Raw genomic sequence first — 20853 nt, 5'->3', positions numbered from 1 at the left:
ACTGTAGGTCATTATGTTAAGTGAAATAACCTAAGCACAGAGAGGCAGATATTGCGCGTGCAGGATCTATAGATCTCATGAAGATAGACATTAGGTTGGTGGCTACCAGAGGCCAGGGAGGGTTGGGAATAAAAGAGAGATTGATCAATGGGTATGAATGCACACTTAGATAGAAGAAATAAGACCTAGTGTTGATAGATCAGAAAGATGAATATAGTTAACATTGATAAATTGTACATTTCAAAAGAGAATGTTTCTGCATGTATCATAAAGAAAAGACAACTATATAAGGTGATGGATATCCCAATTATGCTGATTTGAGTATATAAATGTATTAAATTGTACTTCAAAAAACATATACATCTAATGGATACCAGTAACTAAATAAATAAATGTCAAATTGAAAAAATGTAAATATTAAATTCTTTTCACATGGAACTTAGGCTGCAGAGTTATTTCATTTTATATCTAATCTTATTCAATGAATCTTCCTCATAAGAAAACATTAAACTCAGATATTAAACTCAGATGAAATGGATATATGAGCCATTGAATTTAATGTTATGTGAAGGAAATATTTTATTTTGAACATAAGTCAGGAGGAATATAAGTCATTGGTTTATTTTTAATAAACCAATGTTTCTGGTTTATTAAAAAAGAAAAAGTCTGAAATATAAAGCTCCCAAACATTATCATCTCTTACATAAAATTAAATTTATATCAGAGCAGTCCATTTATAACTGGATAAACCATATGACAAATGAATGATGTTAATCCATTAAGGCATTTTAGGTTTTATAACTGTAGTAGTTAATGAACATGTGGTGAGCACTTATGTATGAGCAAATATAAAGTATGCATTTAAAATATGCTACATTAATTTTTTAATGAACTTTATGTGCTAATTTTAAAAAATTTATAGTTATTTAAATTAGATGCTAACAACCTTCTTTAATTGACACTGAATTTCACATTATAAGACAGAATATTTTTAGTTATTAGTACTTACTCTTTTTTATTTTACTGTGAATATGCATATAGTTTTATTTTTGCAGTATAACCAGGTATGGAGGAGAAATTTTCCTAAATCATGTGCTGGAATGATTATTTCCAGGGGCTTAATGGTGTACCGTTATACATCAGACAGATTAATTTTCCTCTAGTAATAGTAAAATTAAAAAAATCTCAAATAACTGGTATGAAAATGACTTTTCTCAGATATAACTGTTAGTGATATTAATTGAACATCAACAATGTTTAGAATAATATGAAATACAGATTTCTACTCAATTTTTTATTACTTTGCTTAATTTTTGTCATACATGTCTGATGAATTAAACCTACAGTACTTCCAAGTTAGATTAATGAAAGTGCTGAATTGTGCTGGATGACTTCCTTGGAATTCAATTTAGAATGAGATGGGGAAATAAAAAATATTATACCTCTTTAAGATAAAATCAAAAACCTGTATCTATCAGAAAGTGAAGGGGAGCCTGTTGTTTCAGTGCTGAAGGTTTGTCTCTTAGAAACAACAAAACAAAGCAGAATGCAATGTATGCAGAAAGGATACTTGAGATCTGCTCTAGATTCAGTTCATGGTTGTGAGCCAACTCGTGCTCATGTGTTAACAGATGCAGTCTGTGCTGTTCAGGAGACTTGTGTTGTTGAGTTGTGTGACACTTATGCCAAGAACATGTTTCCTATGAGTTTTCCAGGTGCTTTCTTACAATGTCTTTTTTTTTTTTTTTTTGCCGATCTATCTCTTTTCCTGCACTCTTAGAAATATCTTACATATTAACTAGCAAGTTAATATAGCTCTTTAAAGACTTTTGAAAGAATTTAACGAATAAAGAAGGAAAAGAACAGTGGAAACATGCGACAAATGGAACCTACAAATTAGGAATCAATGTTGAATACTTACATTATTCTCATTACTATCTAATGTGTTTGATTAGTACAGGCATTGGACATCCTCTGTCACTACTATGTTAATATTGGTTGAGTTGCTTATCAACTATAATGAATATCTGTAGTCTGTATATAAACATAGATATACCCCCTTCCTTTTTCCTTGGGTGTTATTTACTGCTTCATCCTATTAAAATTTTATCATCTTGATCATCCTGAACCCTCTCTCTGTCATTTTTGTTTAGTTTTTAGTGAAAAGACTATCAAAATCAGGATAAGGCTCTTCAGAATATTTTTCCTATTACTAACACTGATTTATGCAGAAGTCACCCTGCCTGACTCTCTACTCTTATGAGAAAAGGCTTGGATATCATGGTCTGATTGTTGATTGTTATGAATGATTTTGTTATTCACTTCACATCAGGGTGATTAGAGTAAACCAAAAAAGATACACAACATAAAAATGGAGGTAAATGCTGGTTTTCTTTTCTTTCTTTTTTTTTTAATTGTTGGGGATCCATTGAGGGTACAAGATGTGTCACATACTGACGTCCCACTCCCTCCCTCCTTCCTGCTCTCTATTCTTCCTTTCCCCCACCCTTTCCTCCTTCTTTCTCCCTCTGCTCTCCCCTTCCCCCACCCCCAGTGTGTCATTAATTGTCATTAATTTTCCTCATATCAAAATTGAATACATAGTTCAATGGGGGGGAAGGGGCACATATACTTGTGCCTTTTTGCCTCTGAGAGTGAGCAGGAATAAAAGTCATGTTTTTCTACAATCTAGGAGGCTCTGAGGTAGAACCCCCACTATGGCCTTTGCCCTAGCCGGAGGAACGTGTCATTCTACTGTGCTGAGCAGGACCAGGGTAGCTGGGGCATGTAGGTGCATCACCGGTATACTTTTGGAACCTCCAGATTGTGGATTGACAAGATTAAATTACTGCCTCCAGATGGTTTAGGGCTTCAAAGAGTAGACAACCAATCAGTTCCATCCCCCTGTGGCCGTTTCTGTATCTATCAAGAATCGGGCCAGAGAGCTGATAGTGTGTGTTTCCTTGATTACGATTTTGAGCATAATGAATAGCTTAAAAGAATTTGTATTACCTGTCTAGCAGACATGTGTATCACCTAATCAGTAGTCTAACAGGAACCTAGTAAAAGTTAATTTGTCTTTTTACAATATGGCACTGAGGTAATGGAATGATTATTGACTAACAGTGTGTATGTGCAGAACTTGCTATTTAAACTAGTGAGAAATAAAGAATTTTGCTATTCTCCATCTTAAGGTGGTAGTCGTCTTTGTCCTATACTATTCCAATAGCAAGCCCATACTCTGCAACACCAATCATCCGCGACACCTGACAACAACATAGGATTCATGCTTCTCCCTTCTTGTGATGCTTTAGTAAGAATGATGTGTTCCACATCCATCCAGGTTAATGTAAAGTCTCCATTTTTTTAATGGTTGAATAGTATTCCATGGTATACATATACCACAGCTTGTTAATCCATTCCTGGGTTGGTGGCATTTAGGCTGTTTCCACATTTTGGCAATTGTAAATTGAGCTGAGATAAACAGTCTAGTGCAAGTGCCCTTATGGTAAAAGGAATTTTTCCTTCTGGGTAGATGCCCAGTAATAGGATTGCAGGATCAAATGGGAGGTCTAGCTTGAGTTCTTTGAGGGCTCTCCATATCTCCTTCCAAAAAAGTTGTATTAGTTTGCAGTCCCACCAGCAGCGTAAAAGTGTTCACTTCTCTCCACATCCACACCAGCATCTGCAGTTTTGAGATTTTGTGATGTGAGCCATTCTTGCTGGGGTTAGATGATATCTCAAGGTGGTTTTGATTTGCGTTTCTCTGATAATTAAGGATGATGAGCATTTTTTCATATGTTTGCTAGCCATTCGTCGATCATTTTGAGAGAAGGTTCTGTTCATTTCTCTTCCTCATTGATATATGGAATTGTTGGCTTTTTTTCATAATGGATTAATTTGAGTTCTCTATAGGTCCTAGTTATTAAGCTTTTGTCTAATTCGAAATATGCAAATATCCTTTCCCATTGAGTAGGTTGTCTTTTTGCTTTTGTTGTCTCCTTAGCTGTACAGAAGCGTATTAGTTTAATTAAGTCCCATTTGTTTATTTTGGCTGTTGTTTCAGTGCCATGGCAATCTTCTTTATGCAGTCTTTCTCCAGGCTGATATCTTCCAGTGTTTTTCCTATGCTTTCTTTGAGGATTTTTATTGTTTCATGCCTTAAATTTAAGTCCTTTGTCCATCTTGAATCAATTCTTGTGAGTGGAGAGAGGTGTGGGTCCTGTTTCAGTTTTTTGCATATGGCTATACAGTTCTCCCAGCACCATTTATTGAATAGGGAGTCTTTCCCCCAATGTATGTTCTTGTTTGGTTTATCAAAGATTAGGGGTTGTAAGTTATTAGTTTCATTTCCTGGTTTTCTATTTGATTCCAAATATCTATGTCTCTATTTTTGTGCCAGTACCATGCTCTCTTGACCACTATGCCCTTGTAGTGCAGCCTAAAATATGGTATGCTGATGCCCCCAGCTTTATTTTTATTACTAAGAACTGCCTTAGCCATACAGATTTTTTTCTGGTTCTATATAAAATGCAGAATTGTTTTTCCAAATCTTGAACTACGATGTTGGCATTTTAGCAGAGATGGCATTGAATCTGTAGATTGCTTTGGGAAGTATAGACATTTTAACAATGTTGATTCTTCCCAGCCATGAGAATGGTATGTTCTTCCATTTGTTAATGTCATCTGTTATTTCCTTTCTTAGGGTTTCATAATTTTCTTTATAGAGGTCCTTCACCTCTTTTGTTAGGTATATTCCTAGATATTTCATTTTCTTTGAAACTATGGTGAAGGGGGTTGTGTCCTTAATTAGCTTCTCATCTTGGCTGTTATTGGCATATACAAAGGTTACTGACTTGTGGACATTGATTTATGTCCTGAGACATTACTGTAGTTTTTGATGACTTCCAGGAATCTTGTGGTTGAGTCTTTAGGGTTATCTAAGTATAAGATCATATTATCAACAAAGATGGAGAGTTTGACCTCCTCTGCTCCCATTTGGATGCCCTTTTTATCCTTTTCTTGCCTAATTGTATTGGCTAGAACTTTTAGCACTATGTTGAATAGTAATGGCGACAGAGGACAACCTTGTCTGGTTCCAGTTCTAACTTGAAAATTTTCCATTTAGCTCCATTCTATAAGCAATTAGCTGTGGGTTTGTCATAGATAGCTTTGATCAGTTTAAGAAATGTGCCACCTATGCCTATACTCTTCAGTGTTCTAATTAGAAAAGGATGCTGGATTTTATTAAATGCTTTTCTGCAACTATGGCCTTTGTTTTTACTTCTGCTGATATGATGAATAAGGTTTATGGACTTGGGTATGTTAAACCAGCCTTACATCCCTGGGAGGAAACCTACTTGATCATGATGTATGACTTTTTTGATGATAAGCTATAATCTCTTGGCTAGGATTTGTCGAGAATTTTTACATCCATATTCATTAGTGAAATTGGTCTGAAGTTCTCCTTTTTAGTTGGATCTTTTCCTGCTTTTGGTATCAGGGTGATGTTTGCTTTGTAGAACGTGTTAAGGAAGATTCCTTCCTCCTCAGTTTTTTGGGATAATTTCTGCAGCAGGGGAATAAGCTCTTCTTCGAAGGTTTGATAGAATTCTGGTGTGAAGCTATCTTGAGCTTTCTGGTGCTGGTTTTCTTTCTTTCTTTCTTTCTTTTTTTAAGTAAAGGCAAGATTTATTCAGGAACTATAGAAAAACTACTCCACAGACACAGGAGAGGTGACTTCTCCCTGCCGAAGAGAACTGGCCCATTCAGGAAATCTATTCCACAAAGAGAGCAGAGGCTAGCTTTTCCTACAGAAGAGATTGTGTTTTATAGAAAAATCATTTACTTTGGTCTTCTGAGCATCTATCTGCTTTTTGCCATGATGAAGTAGCTTGAAACAACCAGACCAATTCCCTTGCTGAGAACAACTATTAAAGCTGAACGAAACCAAATGAACAACATTTTTAAGTTATTGGGGAGCATTTAAGGGAACCAGAATTTGAGTAGCCATGATTCAAGAAGGAAGAGAAATGCACTGTTTTGAGTTAGACATTTCTGGATTCTTTTCCTTAGAGGCATCTGCCAATTTTTAAGCATCATAGTAATGAACAATTGAAATGAAGGTAGTGGATCAGAACTCTGAGGAGAGTTAGAACCCTAGAGCAACACAAATTTGAGTTCAGTCTACCCTGGTAGTCAGAACTTAGGGTGCCATGATATTGTGGAAAGAAAACTAGACAGCACATGATGTGCCTCCTTTTCCTTTAAAGTATTTGCCTATTCTTAAGCTCCATAGAACAAGAGGCTATAATCCTACATTAGTCAATAAAGTTATCTAAATCTGAAGTACAGAAATGTAGCAAGAACTGAAGAACAAAGAAAATTCTTGGTGAATATGTGGATAAATCTAAATATTAGTTGACTGCATAAAACAGTGTTATACTTTGTGGAGTTCCTATAAGTATGTAGAAATGAAATACATCAAAAGTAGCAAAAACATCAAGAGGATGATGTGAATGAATTTAAAGAATTTGTTAGTTCTGGCCTTTCTGAGAGGTAGGAAAGAGAATGCAGTATTCAATTCTTATCTATGATTTTGCTCGGTGATTTCAATTACCCATGGTTGACAATGGTGCAAAAATATTTAGTGGAAAATTTCAGAAATAATTCAAAGGCTTTGATTAATCCTACTTAAATTTATTTCTAAATGTATTTATATTTTATTAAAAGTTATTGTTAATCTCTTACTGTGCTTAATTTATAAATCAAACTTTATTACAGATATGTATACATAGGAAAAAAACATATAGGTTGTAGTATTATCTATAATTTCTGCCATGATCTAGGTGTGTGGAACATATCCCCTGTGGATAATGAGGCACTACTGTAATTTGGGGTACACTAATAAGATAAGAATACCTTTTGTAATTAATAGAGCAACTACCTCAATAATGATAATAAAAGAACATATATTTGTTAAAAAAGAACATAATAAAAATATTTGATTAGCTTAATATTTACCAGTAAAGAAGAAGGAATAGCACAAAGACTAGATTGAAAAATAGAAAGCAATTACTAAGATGGCATGTTTATACACATTTATGTCAGTACATATTTTAAATGTAAACAGATCAAATACTTTGTTTTTTTTGTTGAGACAGAGTCTCACTATGTTGCCCTGGGTAGAGTACTTTGGCATCATAGCTCACAGCAACCTCAAACTCTTGGGCTTAAGTGATTCTCTTGCCTCAGCCTCCCTAGTACCTGGGACTATAGGTGCCTGCCACAATGCCCACTATTTTTTGATGCAGTTGTCATTGTTGTTTAGCTGGCCTGTCAGCCTCAGTATATGTGGCTGATGCCGTGACCACTGTGCTACAGGTGCTGTGCCAGATTAAATACTTTTTTTTTAGATTAAATACTTTTAATTAAAAAGCAGAGATTGTCAAATGGGCTAAAGTGACATTCATATGTTCACACACCTTATTACAAAGATGAAGAAAGTTGCAGAGTAAAATAATGGATGATTATAAAGGAAATCACACTAACTAAAATAAGGTTGAGGTAGCTTGATTATAGTAGGTGAAGTAGATTTTATTGAAAGAAGACCATTAATGATAAAGATATCTCATGGTGATTATGAAATTTATATCACTTTGAAAAATTAGGATATGAAGTAAAACTTCATAGAGCAAACAGGAGAAATTTAAAAATCTGTAACCATTAACGGAATTTTAACAGACATCACTAACTAATAAAAAACCAGACAAAAAGTCATTAATAGGGACATAGAAATTCTGAGCAATGTAACTAATAAGTTTGGCCAACTTGGTCTGTATTTAACATTTAAATAATTGCAGGATGCACATTCATCTTAAGTACCCATGGAGCATTTCCTTTAAAATTGATTTTGTTCTTGGACACCAACTGTCTCTTAGTAAATTTTCAAATCATTCAAATCATGTTTTACAACCCGGTGGAATTAAGCAAAGTATCAAATGAATTACCAAATATAAGATTTATCCAATAATTCAATTCATATATATTTTTGGTAACTGGACATTTTTAATTTAAAGACTTTTGATTAGAATGCTATTGGTCTTAAAGTGGTACTAAATGATGATCATGCAACCCAGCTGGTTACTGAAAGTGACCTTACTAATAAAGCAAAGAATGCAAATATTTTTATCTTCAAAATTTGAAGATAATGGTATATTATTGTTATTAATGTTTGAGTTCCCCTATTTCTTAGGATGTTGCACATTATAAAACATAAAGTATAGTACATAATTTATTTAAAATCAGAGGGATGACTCAGGCAAACTGGGAAGCTTTATGAAAAAGATGGTCCTTCAGCTAGATCTTGACAATTGAGTAGAATTCAGATAAGGAACAGCGTGCTGGATATTTCCGACAAGTGTTTTATGTGAGCACTTGTAAAGGTGCAAATCTTCTGAGAATGTTTGAAGGAACTCCTAGGTTGTAGAGAATGTGAACATAACTTCTTCCTCTATGTCTCTTATTCATTATGGTATCTAGACTCTGGTTGATAAAAATGCATGAGGGAAGTCACGATTAGCCGGCTTTTAAAGAGGTATTCATGGTTACATCTGCCAATTGACATGATTTGTAGGTTTTAATTAGAAAGGGCATAATTATTCATAAAATTCTAAAAGATTACTTCTTTTTTATAATTTAAAAGGTACTAAGGTATTTCTCTTTGATCCAGGGAATTCCTACTTAAGCACACAGGCCAATTCTTCTGCCATTACAATGTGTTATGTATAAGTCAGATTGTCCTTACAATCCAGTTAGCCCCTGCTTCTAACTTTCTAACTAACAAAAGTTAATGTGTGTGTGTGTGTGTGTGTGTGTATCCCTACTATGGCCCAAATTCTTCCTAAGTATTTCAAACATACAATGCGACATCTTCCTATCCTTTTTTTCTCATACATCACTCTTTGGTTATTACTGTACTTTTTTACTTCAAAGGCCATTAGAGTGTAAATCCTGGGAAAAATTTAGTATTTTTCTCTTAAGAGCAGTGCTTATTAATTTTCTTTGGGGACATAGGCAACTTTGAGACTACAATGAAAGCTATAGAAACTCATTCAAGAAAAATGAAAATTTACAAACAATCACAGACTGTGGCATAATGTGTTAGGAGTTTAAGAATTTTCGTATATGGACTAGGTTATGAGCCTGTGATCTAGAGAAGCTCTGTGTTTTCTCTGTCTGTCTCTTTAGCCATTTAGAAAAAAAGGAAGTATGTTCCACAGGAAGCAAGACCTGGTGTAAAGAGAGCAAGTCTAGTTTTAGTTATTGATCTTGTTTAATGTCCAAACCGGAAGCTAAAAGCAATGGGAAGCCTGAAAACGAAAATTATGCCTATAAAATGTTTCTGATTTTAGAAAAGTTTATTTTTACAAATATAGTTTATAACAAATCTCAACATGATGACTTTATTCAAGAAACCTTTATAGGTTTACCATCATTAAATCATTGCCTTGTTCAGAGGTGATCTGACAAAATAAGATTATATTATTTCTTAATAAAGTTAGCTATCAATTTATTGTTTAGTGAAATAACACGGGAAGTTAGAAGTGAGAGAAATTTCCTTTTTCCACCTCCACCAACCATCCCTGCCAGAATAAGATTAATATTATCTAGATAATATTAATGAATAATGTTATCTCTATAACATTAATGAATAATTATTTTCAAAAAATTGGGAAAAATTGACCTATAATTCATTGAAATAGCTTTATAGTACTGTCTGATTTACAAACTGCTATATTTATTAAAAGTATCAGAAAATATAAAGGTATTAATTACATAATGAGGATTATCAACAGTTTTCAGAGATCACTATAATCATCAGATGTATATCATTTAAAATATTTAAAAAAAATTTTATGTATTAATTTAAAGTTAGCAAGAGGGATAACACATGTATGGAAAGTAACTCAGCATTCTGTTTTGAAATTGAATGTTTAAATGTCTTTCATAAATGTCTACAACTTATAAAATTTAATGTATAATTCCTATTATAATTGACAAGGAATATAGGAGGTTTGAAGAAAATGTTAATAAATCTGCCATTTTAGCTCCACCACTATTTTAGCTTCTGCCCTTGAAGACACGAACCCATCAGCCTGACATGTCCACTTGTATATCTTCCTCTGAATTGACACTAGCATATAAACACTTACCTGTGCTTGTAGAGATTGCTGTTTTTCTAATTTTTCATTTTATAAAACTGATTTTTAACATACATTTTTTACCTGCTACTCGCTTTTTTATCAGGAGAATTCTCTGAGCTAAGATACAAAGGTATCGCTAGTTTTTTGTTTTTCTTTTAAAAAATTTATTTATTAATCATTGCTGTGTACATTAATGCAGTCATGGGGTACAGTGTGCTGGTTCTATATACAATTGAAATATTTTCATCAAACTAGTTAACATAGCCTTCATGGCAATTTCTTAGTTATTGTGTTAAGACATTTATATTCTGCATTTAGTAAGTTTTACATGTACCCTTGTAAGATGCACTGTAGTTGTGGACCTGATTGGTGGTATCACTAGTTTTCAGTTAAAATTTAGACTTGGTTGAATATATATATATATTTAGTCCTTGTTTCCTATGTTTTATACACACACACCAATTATTAAATTTGTAATACTCACGTCACATTTGACTTCTGTAATTACAAGATTTGCTCAATGTGACTTGTATTCATCTTTTGTTATCAGTATATACTGAGTATTACAATGTGTGTGTGTTGCGTAGACAGAGAAAGAGAGAGTGTGTGTCAAATTTTATATATAGAGTCAAGTTAGACTTGGTCTCTCATTTTCAACATGTCTAATTTGATGATAATGACAATTTCATTCCATTCCATTCCAGTTTGTTGCCACTAAAAAGTGCTGCAATAAATTTGCTATCAATACATCTTTAAAATTTATTTTTTTCTATAATATTCCTAGAAGATTGGTTCCCAGATAAGATATTGCATGAATATTTTGTTTATTTTAAAAGATATTGCCAGATCATTTCTCATTTTTAAAGGCTTTTCTTTTTTACAGTCTCCAGAGTTATGTCAGAAATTATCTTCCCAGTTCCATATGGTAGCATACGTTATTATTTTTAGTCTGTTGGATAAAAAAACCTGTGACATTAATTACATTTTTCTGTCTCTTACAAGGTTGAGCATGTTGCTTTTGTGTGTGTGAGTCACTTGGGTCTTTTCTTCTGGAAATAAATTTATTTTAGTACTTTTTTTTTTGGTACTTTGTATGTAATTCTTTGATTTGTTTACTATTCTAAAGTCAAATTATAGTTATCTATTGGATATTTGAAATATTCTTTACATTTGCCATATTCATAGCAAATATCCCACACTTTATCTCTTCTTTATTTTTGTCATGGGGTGTATTTTCTTTTCTCCATCCATCCACAAAGTTCTAATATTTATATAACAAAATATGTAATTTTAAATAAGTAAACCTACATAATTTTTTATGTTTTTATATAATTTATTTTACTTTTTACTAGAACCTATAGTTCTATAGTTTATAGAGTCCTATGAAGTTCCTCAATATTTTCATTCTAAATTCTCCATTTTCTCTTCTGAGTCACTATTGTAAAGCATTTTAAAATCTTCCTTAAAGACATTCCAAGTTAGTCATTAAAAAATTATTATATAGCTATTATACAATTTCCATTTTCAAAATTTTTTTTTTAATGTTTTGCACCCTTCTCTTTTGGTATGTTCCTAGCTGAAATTCATCTTTTTAATTTGTTTCACATAAAGTCTAAAACTGATATTTTATTACTCTAAATGGCTCTTTTAAATAAATACAGAATTCTAGGTTGAGAGGTATTTTTCCTGGGAACTTTTAAAGATGACTATATTTATAGAACAAAATAGAAATATCAAACTACATAAATTTTTTTATTATTCTGGGCATCAAAATGATTGCCTAAACATTTTTTAAAAAAATTTCAGAATGATAGGGTGGAGTACATGTTTGGGTTACATAGTTTGCTTTTATATATAATCTGTCAAAATTATATTTGTGTCCCTCACCCAGAAAGTGTGCAGTGTACCCATGCCATGGATCCATTGGCTGGGAATTCACCCAACCCCTTCTCCCCACTTGGACCCTCTTGAATTTTACTGAGTTTTGTTTCCATATGAACACAGAAGAACTGATCAGCTAGTTCCAGTTTAGTAGTCAGCCCATGTGGTGTTTGTTTTTCCATTCTTGTAGGGCTTCACTTAGGAGAATGGTTCAATCCATCCTCCTTTCATATCGTTATGAAAGATACCAGACCACCATCTTTTTATGAATGAATAATATTCCATGATATATATGTGTATATCCTATATTATTGATCTATTCATGAATTGATGGCAACTTGGGTTGTTTCCACTTCTTTGAATTCCTTATTTATATTAGAGAATCTGATGATACTGGTTAATAAGTCAAGAAAGAAAGCTTTAAGATTGTTATTCAAAGTTAAGGAGAACTTCTTTCATAATGGTCTATTGGGTAATTTAGACTAACATACTAATAGCCTTAAAAAGCTGGAAAAATTTATGTAGAAAACATCTGCTCTAACAAGATGGTAAAAGGAGATCTGGGAGAAGAGAAATATTAATAGAAAACCCTGGGGAATATAAAGAGCAGATTCATCTCTAGGTTTTGTGTGTTCCTTTGTTGGAAAACTTATCTCTTGTCTCAATTCCAAGAAATTTGGAACCATTATCTTACCACCTTTCTTCTATTCTTTTTGGCTTCTTCTGAAGTTCCTATTAGATAAAGCCTGAGTGGCCTCCATCTATTTTCCATATCTATTAAAATATTCTTTGTTTCCATTATTTCTGTATCTTCTATATTTTGTCTTGGATTATTTTCTCATATGTTATCCATGTCATATATTCTCTTTCAGTAACGCTTCCTTATAACAGTTTAATTTGTTCTTTTCCAAAATTCTTCTTTAGTCTTCCATCATGTCGTGCTTCAATTTTATAGTCTAAATATTTTAAATGTTTGTAGTTTCTTTTAGGTTATTTTTTCCCTTCTTCTTTGTTGAGTTTTCCTATGGGTTTATTCACTGTGTGACTTATGATTTTTTTTATCATAATTTTTATTCATCAGCAGAGATTGCTTTTAATGGGAATTCCTTTTCTCTGAATTGATTTATGGGCTTACTACTTTTATTTGCCTAGATTCTAGGGGGTTTGCTTGTTGTGTTATCAACCATTACATTCATTTTTCAGGTACAGGTTTTCTACTGTGTGGAAATGTATACCATGCACCCACACGAGTTGCAGACCTCAGTTCCCGGTTTTATGACTGTTTTGCACAGATCCACAGCTAGAAGGCAGGCAAGCCTAGAAATCTGGGTAGATATGTTCTTGTCTTCATTTCACGTGTGAGGCAATCCTCCATGTTCCTAGGCTTTAGACAAGGAGACTCAATTCCATTCTTTCACCTGGCATGGTCCTGAATGTATTTCCCCGTTCAAGCCCAGAACTCAGCCCCTCGGGGCATGATTCTTGTTTGTGGACCACATTGGGTTTAGCAGTGACAGTATGACATTTTACATTTCTGCTTTACATCCACACTTGCAAATTCAGGCTCAGTTATACATTTAGCAAAAAAGAAGAATATTTAGTCTTTCTGTGGATTTGAAATAGAAAAGTGGAAGCCCTCCCATATTGTCCATTAGCTAGCTATACTGACCTGATGTTTTCCCTAAAAAAAACTCCTCAATCTCTCACAATAATATGCCCCTTCTCTTTTGCATGCCCTCCAGTTTATCCCATGTAGGGGAAACTGAGCCCTGAGCATAAACTTACTTCCTTCTTGAGAAACCTAGAGGATCCTGAGAATGGCATGTGAGTTGTGTGTGTGCAGGAAATCAGAAAACTGGCCTCCAAGGGGGATGTACATGTGAGGTGTGGCAGTACCAGGCCTCATGGTTGTGTCTCTAGAATTCATGTCTCTAGAATTCAATCCTTGATGCTAGAGGCAGAGGTCTTGCTTAAGGTTTGAGATTTTGCAAAAAACAAATTGGAGACATTCTGTCGGACACGTTCGATGTTCCCCCTTTTTAGTGCTGATGTCTGATAAGTAACTTTTAACTACTTTTCCCCGCTTTGTGGTAATAAACATGGACCTGAGGGAGCTTAGCTCAGGAGGGCTCCTTCCAGGGTTTTTCAGTCCTCCTCCCACAGATTTGGTGTCAATTCTCTTCATTCCTCTCACCAAGACCCACTCATCTGGTGATCCCAAACCCCTTCCATCCCAGGCAAACATGAAAATAGATCTTCTAGGTACATATATGAGTATACTGCCTCATTATACCCTAAAAATTATTATATGGTAACATTTTACATGCTCAAGATAGTATTTACTATTCCCATGTTAAATTAGGTGAGCCTAATAAATATATGTCTTAATGATTTATATACTGCTTAACACTATGTTCATTTTTGCTGTTATTACTTATTTCACCAACATATAATAGTAAAATAAACAGAGGACCATATCTATGTGTGCTGTCTTTCTTCATTCTGAATGGGTACTATATGGGTACCCATTCTGAATGGGTACTATATGGGTACCCATTCTGAATGGGTACTCTGAATGGGTACTATATGCCAAGCACTACTCTGGGCACTCAAAATGAACCAGTGACTAAAGCAGATTTTTAAAAAATGCTATTTCCTTCCTACTGATGAAAACTAATGGAAATTTTTCACACCTTGAGTAAGTTGCATTGGGAGGGAGTATAAGCCATCTATCCAGTGACTTTTCAGAGCCCCCTCCCCTTTTTTTAGACAGTCTCACTATGTTGCCCTCGGTAGAGTGCTGTTGCATCACAGCTCACAGCAACCTCAAACTCTTGGGCTTAAGTGATTCTCTTGGCTCAGCCTCTCAAGTAGCTGGGACTACAGGAACCTACCACCACACCACCAGACTACTTTTTTTGTTGCAGTTCTCATTGTTTTTACCAGGCCCAGGCTGGGCTTGAACCTGTCAGCCTTGGTGTATGTGGCCGGTGCCCTACTCACTGAGCTACAAGTGCCGAGCCTGGAGCCATTTCTTTTGCACTTATCCATTTTGAAGACTCACCTCCATACTCCTATTGCCCTCACTGGGATATTTGTGTTGATGAGGGGTAACAATATTTAATTTGCCTTTGCTATTTTTATAGCTTAAAAGATGGAACACCTTTGGATCCCTGGAGATGACAACTGAAACACAGCCTTTCTCAGTGGTGATAATAGATGATTGTGAACTTCTTAAAATCCCTGCAGAGGAATATGCAAAATTAAAATTGGTATGACCATATCTAATTTAATATTAACACAATATGGGCTGATTTGGTGAACATAATTTAAGCCTCTGCTGGAATATATAGTGAGATGTAAACAAGCTCTCTATGGATATATGTTAGATATATTTTGGTGTGACTTTTTGTTTTTCATTAATTTCAAACTCATTCATTCATTCATACTGAAATATGTGTTTTAAGTGTCCACAGCATGTTGTATGTTAGAAGTACAAAAATGATAAGGCAGATAGTAATGCTACTGCTTTCCCAATCTCTGAAGTCTATGTTATGGACAAAAATATGTGAGTGATTGGCATGCCATTTTCTAGTTAACAACAGACATCAAACTCAGAGCTGCATCAAGGCGTGGTAATAACTTAATCTTGACCCTTTCATTCTGCTGCCGTAAGATAACTTATTTACTTGGTATTTAATAATTTACTTTTTTAACTTATTTACTTGCTGCTTAATAATCTACTCTTTTTTTTGAGACAGAGTTTCATTATGTCACCCTCAGTAGAGTGCTGTGATGTCACAGCTCACAGCAACCTCTGAATCCTGGGCTTAGGCGATTCTCTTGCCTCAGCCTCCTGAGTAGCTGGGACTACAGACACCAGCCACAAAGCCCGGCTATTTTTTGTTGCACTTTGGCTGGGGCTGGGTTTGAACCTGCCACCCGTGGTATATAGGGCCGGTGCCCTACCCACTGAGCCGCAGGCACTGCCCAATAATTTACTCTACTCTTTTTGAATCAGATTCAAACTTTCCCTTTTTTTGTATTTCCTTTCCCCTGGATTGCTGATGAAATTTATATAAATAATGGGATTGGAAAGTTCCTGTAGTCCTATTGTTTTTTCTTTTTTAGGTGGGGTCTAACCCTACTGCAGGTCCTACAATGTTCTGATGAGGGTGTTCATGTGGTGGAGCTGAGAAGACATCCATATTCTTGTTTGAGGTTTCAAATAGTGGAGATTTCTTTTCTTTTTCTTTTCTTTTTTTTTTTTTTTTTGAGAAGGTAGTCACAATGTCAGTGGTGCCGATGACTCAAAGAGTTCAAATTCATTCAAAATCCCTAGTGTCCATCTCTTTTGACTTTCAGAGTGGCTGGTTTAAGAAAAGTGTTTGTCTTGTTTTTATTTCCCAACTATCAGTACCACTTACCTGATATTCTCCTATCAAACTTTTGAGCGTATTCTTTACTATGACAGGGTTTATAATAAATACTAAAATATTTATAGAAGCAAAAAAATATTATGAAAGGTAGGAAGATATAATTTTAGTAAGCACACCTGAAGATGAAACTTTTAATACGGCTGTGAGCATAAAGTGATGCTCCAATGAAATTCAAATGCGTTCTGTACCGATTTTTGTTCATAGATTCCTCTCTCTTCTTTTTCTGCCATTTATTTATGTGCTATTTTCCTTTCTTCGTTAAATTCTTATTAATGCAATTTTGATAATGACATTATTTTTCAGGAAAAAATAAAATTTGAAAATGAGCAAAAGTCGAAGTTAATCCGTAAGTGTCCCTATTATGAGGGATGGCCTACTTTAGCCATATATGAGCTAACTGATATTATTAAATGGAAAAAATTTCCTCCAGGTCATGGTGAGTGTAATGAAATTTTTGAATCATTGTGTTTGCATAACATTGTATTATTGGAATTTGTAATTCTTCATAGTTATAATATTTTTATATACTATTTCTTCATATGGATAATTATCAAATTTATTTGATAATCATTTGTACATTTAGATTTTTCCCTGATTTTTATTAAAAATGATATAATACTGGCTGATGAATAGTCTCAAAACTAACCTCACTTCCACATCCCTTCCTAGTCCCTCCAAGTCCCTCAATAGCCCTTCTCCTCTTATTTCACATTGACAGTCCCTATAAGGGCCAGATGGAAAAGGAGAAATACAATAGTAGGTTATAGCCACTTTTCCTTGTTCTCCTGGGTGGATAACTACTTAAGCAGAAAGTTTGCTAATCTGCACCCGTGCTAGACATATCAGTGAACAAAATATAAAGAGAATGAGCAAGGCTTAGGTAAGAAATTGCAGTGAAACACCTCCATTTTTATATTCAGCATGGCAAGGATGCATGGATTTCCTGGGTTATGTGTACACCATAGGTGGCATAGGGGCACTGAGTCATTTTGCAAGATTTGTCCATCCATAGAAGACAACTAAATGAGGGGTAATAATAACACAAGAGGAGCAACTACAGCAAGGTAGGGCAGAGCTTTCAGTCTCCTTCAGTATAAAAACACTATTGCCCCACAAAAGACGGCCACAAATGAGAGAGAGGGTGTCACCTTGATGCTCTTTCCTTCTAGTTAAATTGTGCAAGAGCTGCTACCTTGATTATAATGGACGAGGAAGTATTTGAAGGAAATATTTCTATCCCTCACCCTACAGAGCCACAGTTGTACTAAAGGACATTTTCTTGTCTTGTCTTTTTTCCTTTTCTTTCTTTTTTTTGAAAGAAGGTTTCACTCTGTTGCCCTGGCTAATGTTCAGGGGTATCATCATAGCTCACTGCAATCTCAAACTCTTGGGCTCAAGTGAGCCTGCAGCCTTAGCCTCTCCAAGTGCTAGGATTATAGGCATGAGCCACTGCACACAACCTGTGAGGGATATTTTTAGTTTAAGTTTGAGAATAAAATTCAAAAAAGATGGATCTGAGTGGCAAATTCCAGAAAGAGATTATTTTTAAAATTAAAAACATGGCAAAGAAGTTACAGTATCTGCCTACAATATCTTTTAATGGAGACCCTGTACCCCAGGAAAGTGAGGTTCAGCATAGCATGGGAGAGAGGAGTTTATTATTGGAAAAAAGTGAATACAGTTAGAGGCATATTTATGCTTCAAAGAACAGGGATATCCTTATAAACTACTTAAATTTGGTGAGACTATAAATCTTTTCCCATATTTGTTACAAATTTCCTTTCAGTGCTTGCATTCATATTTTATTTATTACTTCTTAAAATGTCACACTTAAAGTAAGCTCAGTCAAATATATGTGTTTTTTTGGCTTATAAAATTGAATATTAGTATTGTGGTTTTGTTCATGAAGGATTTTTTCTAACAAGGTATAAATGTCATTTTGTTAGTCAAAAAATACACAAGTAGAAAAATGGAAGGCAAGCAGTAAATCGACTTGTAAAAACTTGTGAATCAGACTTTTCTAAATTCAGTACGTTTAATTGCATTGAAACAATTTTTTAAAATATGGGTGTTTGAGATTTGTCAGAGGTTTATCCGTTTGTGTCAGAAATATTAAATTTATTCTTACATCACTTCCAGGGCTAGTCTTTATTAAAAATAATATCTCAGCCTTGCCAATTTGTCATTATATTAATATTTTTGAGGTAATGAAAAAGGAAGAAAGAAATTATATTAAGGATATGATACAAAAGAATACACAATGTATTTGACTCCAAATGAGAGTCATCTGTCTTCCAATCTAAAGTATCAAACTAAAGTATTTAAATTTTGGGGGAGGCTGAGGCAAGAGAATCACTTAAGCCCAGGAATTGGAGGTTGCTGTGAGCTGTGATGCTACGGCACCCCTCCCAGGGTGACAGCTTTGAGGCTCTGTCTCAAAAAATAAAAAATAAAAATAAAGTATTTAAATTTAGCATCACAGAGCTAAACACTCTGAGACTAAATGCAGTCTTTCTTAGACTAATGTTGAGTTCAAGTGTTTTTAATAAACGTATTAAAAAATAATGGTAGTCTTGAAGTTCCCATTTTAATCTGTGATTATATAGAATATGGCAAAAATAATATTATTTTCTCACTGATTCCTAAACATATAAATGTGTGGTTTATACAGTTTTACAAAACATTTATCCTTTTTAGAGAAGAATGATGATTTCATTAATGACCACTAAAGCCTCCTTCAGCTCTAAAATACTGTAATTCTTATAAATAAATATATCTAGGTGGAGAATAAGTTTTATCAAACTAATATAATTTTTCTTGATGTTAGTGACAAAGTTGACATATCAAAGAAAAGCATGGATGATAATACTTCTTGATTTACTCAAAATTTATTTTGGATTTTTATCAGAAAATGTAGACCCGGCAGTTCAAGTTATGTTTTCATTATCGGAGTTTAAAATTAGCCATAGTGTGATTTTCTGAAGCATAATTGTGTGTGTTTTGATCTTATTTTAGCACTGTGTATTGGATGAAGTTTCAGAGGGACTTAGTTAATTATTCAAAAACCTAATAGAGTTTTGGATCAATTCTTGGCAATCTATGAAATAAGTAAAGCTTGTTTCTGGTTCTATCTACTGTGTTAACATAAATCTTCCTCCTTTCACTTCCTTTGCCAAGGAAGCCTGAATGTATACAATGGTGCTTGTATTTTAGCTGGTCCATATAGTATCACATTATCTAAAGTCTTTTCAGGTGTTACTCTTTCAAGGTGTAGCTGGAAAATGACAACCAACTTAGCTAACTAATCATACTGTTCCTTTAAGTACCATGTATATCGTAAATGAACTTGGAGAATATTTAACTCCCTATGTATGTTATTCTGTTTTCTTGCTTCTGTCAGCATGCCCCATCTTTCTCCAGGTAGGACTCCAGATAGCAAACATCATCAATGGAAAAACTGGAAAAGTTATAGTAATCAATTCAGTTCTGAAAGATAAAGTATGTGATAATAATAATACTGTCAACAATAGTAGTAATAGTCAAAATGATATCTAGTAGATTTCAAATTCCTCTACAAGGAGACTATCTTATCTTTTTAGTACCCCTAAAAGCATCTAAAGTGTGTAGGTACTTGAACAAATTGTTGATAGATGAACAAATTTTTTTTGTTTGTTTGTTTATTAAATGATAACTGTGTACATTAATGCAATTCTGGGGTACAATGTGGTGTTTTCATATACAATTGGAAATATTTTCATCATACTGGTTAACATAGCCTTCATGTTATTTTGTTAGTTATTGTGTTAAGACATTCATATTCTACTCTTAGAAAGATACACTTGTACCCTTGTAAGATAAACCATAGAAATAATCCATCCAATCACCCTCCCTCCACCAAATTCCCCCACTCCTCTCCCTCCCCCCTTCCCATATTCTTAGGTTGTTATTAGGTTATAGATTTCATATAAAAGCTATAAATTAATTTCATAATAAGGCTGTGCACATTGGATACTTTTTCTTCCATTCCTGTAACAATTTGCTAAGAAGAACACTTTCCAGTTCCATCCATGTGAACATGAAGGATGTAAAGTCTCCATCTTTCTTTAGGGCTGCATAGGTAGTATTCCATGGTGTACATATACCACAGTTTGTTGATCCATTCGTGGATCAATGGGCACTTGGGTTTCTTCCATGACCTGGCAATTATAAATTGGGCTGTAATAAACATTCTGATACAAATATTTTTGTTGTAATGTGATTTTTGGTCTTCTGGGTATATACCTAATAAAGGAATTGCAGGATCAAATGGCAGGTCTATTTTTAGTTCT

General features: G+C 34.1%; 1 protein-coding gene across 1 annotated transcript in view; it reads left to right on the top strand.

Annotated features, from left to right (window-relative positions):
- The window catches only part of CNBD1 (cyclic nucleotide binding domain containing 1), a 403074-nt gene that overhangs the window by 253250 nt on the left and 128971 nt on the right, over positions 1-20853 (top strand). The window contains exons 7-8 of the mRNA XM_023518062.1: positions 15233-15358; positions 16829-16961. Of these exons, the coding sequence (XP_023373830.1) occupies positions 15233-15358; positions 16829-16961 (259 nt within the window). The remainder of the gene's footprint in view (positions 1-15232; positions 15359-16828; positions 16962-20853) is intronic.

Source organism: Otolemur garnettii, unplaced genomic scaffold (genome assembly GCF_000181295.1).
Source record: "Otolemur garnettii isolate 467f Iridium unplaced genomic scaffold, OtoGar3 scaffold00004, whole genome shotgun sequence".
Lineage (NCBI taxonomy): Eukaryota > Metazoa > Chordata > Mammalia > Primates > Galagidae > Otolemur > Otolemur garnettii.
Note: the sequence above shows the minus strand (reverse complement) of the source record. Positions and strands in the feature narration are given on the sequence as shown.